The sequence below is a fragment of the Apium graveolens genome, chromosome 8, assembly GCF_009905375.1.
Source record: "Apium graveolens cultivar Ventura chromosome 8, ASM990537v1, whole genome shotgun sequence".
Classification (NCBI taxonomy): Eukaryota; Viridiplantae; Streptophyta; class Magnoliopsida; order Apiales; family Apiaceae; genus Apium; species Apium graveolens.
This window is the reverse complement of record NC_133654.1, coordinates 144,144,493-144,149,132: the sequence shown is the minus strand read 5'-3', so window position 1 is coordinate 144,149,132 and position 4,640 is coordinate 144,144,493. Positions and strand designations below refer to the sequence as shown.

General features: G+C 44.2%; 2 protein-coding genes across 2 annotated transcripts; both read left to right on the top strand.

Moving 5' to 3' along the window:
* The first annotated feature begins 226 nt into the window (after positions 1 to 226).
* Positions 227 to 934, top strand: LOC141680046 (uncharacterized). The gene is made up of 2 exons (XM_074486376.1): positions 227 to 382; positions 437 to 934. Exons 1-2 carry the CDS (start codon positions 227 to 229, stop codon positions 932 to 934), a joined length of 654 nt encoding a protein of 217 aa, XP_074342477.1.
* A 1,317-nt stretch (positions 935 to 2,251) lies between these two features.
* On the top strand, positions 2,252 to 2,923 carry LOC141680045 (uncharacterized). The gene has a single exon (XM_074486375.1). The coding sequence runs from the start codon at positions 2,252 to 2,254 to the stop codon at positions 2,921 to 2,923; it is 672 nt and encodes a 223-aa protein (XP_074342476.1).
* Positions 2,924 to 4,640: the final 1,717 nt, after the last annotated feature.

Sequence of the window (4,640 nt, the reverse complement as noted above, 5' to 3'; positions counted from 1 at the left end):
CGAAAAGCTTATGCAAGAGAAGTAATGAGCATAGTTGGAGAGCCATCTAAGCGTTCTAAGTATGAGATGACGCTTGAATATGGTGAGCCCAGACCTTGAAGGTTTAAAATTTCCTCAGGATGATCCTCTGGTTATCACTTCAATAATTGGAAATTGTCCTGTTATGAGGGTCCTAGTGGACTATGGAGATTCCGTGGACATTCTGTTCCATGACACATTCATAAGGATGGGCTACAATGATTCTCAGTTAACTCCGTCTGACGCACCCATCTACGGGTTTAACCATGTGGAATGCAAAGTCGAAGGAGCAATACAACTTCCTATAACTATCATGGAGGAGCCCAGGGAGGCCACGCAGATGTTGAAGTTCCAGGTTGTCAAGGTAGCCTTTACCTACAATGCTATCATGGGTAGAACATGGATCCATGCTTTTTAGGCTGTGCCCTCAACCTACCATATAGTACCGAAGTTCCCAACTAGGAATGGTGTTGGAGAAGCGAGAGGAGATCAGAAAATGGCCCGCAGTTGCTATGTTGCAGCACTTAGGCCCGATGGAACTTGGGGGCAGGTCCTCCCCATTGAAGACATGGATATCCGAGAGAATGATGAACTGCGAGGGAAGCCAGCCGAGGACTTGGTCCCAATTCCTTTAGACCCGTTAGACCCGGAGAAGGTCACGTACATTGGGGCATCTCTGGACAAGCCCTTGAAGGGCCGAATAACAACTTTCCTCCAAGAAAATAATGACGTATTTTCTTGGACAGCAGCTGATATGCCTGGGATTGACCCAAACCTTATAACTCATAGGTTGAATGTTGATCCAACTCGGAAGGATGGAAAGCTAAAGAAGAGAACTTATGCCCCTGATAGGCTGGAAGCCATTAAGCAGGAGGTCGAGAAGCTTTTAGAAGCTGGATTTATTGAGGAAGTGTAATTCCTTGAATGGTTGGCCAACCCCGTAATGGTTAAGAAGGCCAATGGAAAGTGGAGGATGTGCATTGACTTCACTGAATTGAATGATGCTTGTCCCAAGGACTGCTACCCCTACCAAAAATTGATACCCTGATCGATGCCACTGCTGGAAACGAGATGTTAATCTTTATGGATGGCTTCAATGGTTACAATCAGATTAGAATGTATAAGGATGACACTCCCAAGGTATCCTTCATAACTAACTTTGGTGTATTTTATTATCTTGTTATGGCTGTTGGACTTAAGAATGCAGGAGCTACTTACCAAAGACTAGTGAACAAGATATTTGCCCATCTAATTGGCAAGACCATGGAGGTTTATGTTGATGACATGTTATTCAAAAGTCTAAGCAAGGCCAATCATATTAGTCACCTCAGAGAGGCATTTGAAGTGCTAAGGTACCACAAGATGATGTTAAACCTAGCCAAGTATGCTTTTGGTGTTGGGTCTGGAAAATTTTTGGGTCACATGGTCTCTAAGAGGGGGATAGAAGCCAACCCCGACAACATGAAAGCCATCCTAGACATGGATCCACCACGCTCCATTAAGGACGCTCAGAAGCTGACAGGAAGAATCGCAGCTCTAGGGAGGTTCATCTCCAAGTCCGGAGACAAATGCCTTCCCTTTTTCAAAACCCTTAAGAAGGTGAAGGACTTTGAATGGATAGCTGAGAGCCAAGAGGCATTTGAACAGCTGAAGAAGTACATGACTGAAGCCCCGTTGTTGGCTAAACCACGTCCGGGGGATACTCTTTATTTATACCTAGCGGTATCTGAACAAGCCGTGAGTGCGATCCTCGTGAAGGAAGAGCAGAAGCTCCAAAATCCTGTATACTATATAAGCAAGGTGCTCCATGGAGCAGAGTTGAATTACTCCACCACGGAAAAGTTCGCGCTTGCTCTCATCATAGCCTCAAAGAAGTTGAGACCATACTTCCAGGCTCACAAGATCGAAGTCCTGACAGACCAACCTTTGAGAAACATTCTTCATAGCCCGAAGGCTAGTGGAAGGCTCTTCAAATGGGCAATTAGTTAAGAGAATTTAATATCAAGTACAAGCCTCGAACGACCATCAAGGCTCAAACCTTAGCAGACTTCGTGGTCGAATGCACCATTAACGACCAAGAAGTCGGGGGGCAAGAGATACTAACCCAGAAGGAGGAGAGAAGGAGAAGAATAAAGAAATAACCTTGAAAGAATATTGTAATCTCCATTTTGATGGAGTGACCAAAATAAAATCTAGTGGTGCAGGCCTAGTCTTGCAAAGCCCTGATGGGTTTATGATTGAATATGCTTTGAAGTTGGATTTCCCGATTACGAACAACGAAGCAGAATATGAAGCGTTGATAGTTGGATTAGGCTTGGCTAGAGACATGAGGGCCAAAAACCTGAAGGTCTGCGGAGACTCAAGACTTGTAGTTGCTCAAGTTAATGGGGAGTTTGAGGCCAAGAATGATACTATGGCCAAGTACCTGAGAGTCGTAAAGGGAATACTGACTCAGTTCGATGAATGGTACGCAGAACATGTTCCGAGAGAGGAGAACACTACGGCGGATGCCTTGTCTCAATTCGCCTCGTCTGAAATTGAGAATTATCCGAGAAATATTGACTTCCAGGTCTTGAAGACCCCTACTATTCATGTCAGTATGGCAAGCTGCTGGATTGACCCAATCAAGACCCACTTAGAAACTGGGTGGCTCCCCGACGATGCCCAGGAGGAACGCAAGTTATCGATTAGAGCATTAAGATACTCATTAATTGAAGGCCTTCTTAACAAAATGACCTTTGTTATTTCATACTTGAAGTGCTTAAGACCTCTTAAAGCATATGATGCACTTAAAGAAGCCCATGAAGGGATTTGTGGACAACACTTGGGGGGGCAGGGCCCTCACTCACAAGATAACTCGGTTGAGGTTCTACTGGCCAACTATGCTAGCCAATGTAAAGGCTAATGTGAAGAAATGCGACAGATGCCAGAGGCACGCTCCAATAGTATGACAGCCCCCATAGAGGGTTACATCGATCAGCACACCCATCCCTTTTGCAATATGGGGAATGGACATACTTGGACCATTTCCTGTAGCATCGGGACAGAGGAAGTTCATTGTGGTAGCCATAGACTAATTTACAAAGTGGATTGAGGCTAAGGCACTAGCCAAGATAACCACCAAGCAAATTGCCCAATTCTTCTAGGAGAATGTGATATGCCGATATGGAATCCCGCGCATCCTTGTCATGGTTAATGGGAAACAATTTGATAATGCAGAGTTCAGAGAATACTGTGACGATAACAACATAGAACTTCGCTTCACCTCGGTTACACATCCTCGGGCAAACAGGGAAGCAGAAGTTGCTAACAGAATCATCCTTGATGGACTTAAAAAGAGGGTTGAACACTCGAGAAACATTTGGGTGGATGAGTTGCTGCCTATACTATGGGCATATTGTACCACCTGCAAAGTGACAACTGAAGCTACCCCATTCATGCTGGCTTACGGAGCCGAGGAAGTGGTGCCCCTTGAAATCACTCATAGATCCCCTAGGATCGAAGCTTACGAGCTAGAGACCAACGAAGAAGGCATGAGGCTCGCTCTCTATCTCATTGACGAGGTCAGAGATGAGGCCAACGCCCGCAATGCAGAGCATCAACGAAGAGCATCCCTCTATTACAATAGAAGGGTTAAAGAAAGGTTCTTTTACCAAGGAGACTTCATCTTAAAAAAAAATTGTTGCATCAGGAGTTGGAGAGAAATAAAAGCTAACCCATAACTGGGGAATGCCGTATAAGGTCAAGAAAATATTAGGACGAAGATCTTACAAGCTGAGCGGTGACAAAGTGCCTCATACCTAACACGTTTCGAACCTGAAGGCTTATTAAGTTTAGGACATGAAAGACATGTTCCTAGTACTTAGTAGTAAATGGAGGAATAAGGTCGACTAGTTTACGAGCATCTAATAAATAAAAGTCATGAAGGACCGAAGTACCAAAAATGACAGACGAATATGAATCAAACTATAAATGTAGGAGATCCTGAAGGATCATAGATCAAGTCATGATGGACAATTAGGTTATACACCGAAGATGTTCAAGTCCATGAAGGACTGTAAATAGATAAAAGCCACACATGGAAAAAAAAGCCATGCAAGGCCTAAACACTGAAGGACAATCTATAGTCCAAAATCAGATGATTGGCCAATAGTGGCAACCCAAAATCAGATGATTGGCCAATAGTGGCAATCTATTCAGGTAAGAGCCATGAATAGAGCCAATGGACATATTAACAGAGTGCACCTCATCATCATGGGTGTCCATCATCTTGAATAAGTCTTCCGACTGTTGATAAACGCTAAGAGAGCTCTAGCCTAAAACTTTCTCTCAAGTTTCTTCATCAATGCCTCCAAGGCCATGTGATCACTCCTTCATTTTGCATTCTTAGTGAAAGAAGCTACGAAGTAGGCGTTGGCCTAATAAGAAAAAGATATTAGAAAGCTAACTTCACAAAATGTATTTGGTCGACTAAAGTCTACACTACAAACTCTAGCCTACCAAAGAAGGCTGATCAGCCTCCAGAGAAGGCCCTTGACCAATTGGATATCCCTCGGAAAAGGGCTCCAGCAGACCAGCCTCCAAGGGAGGCTTTAAGCCATCCAGGCCCCTCCTTAAATTTG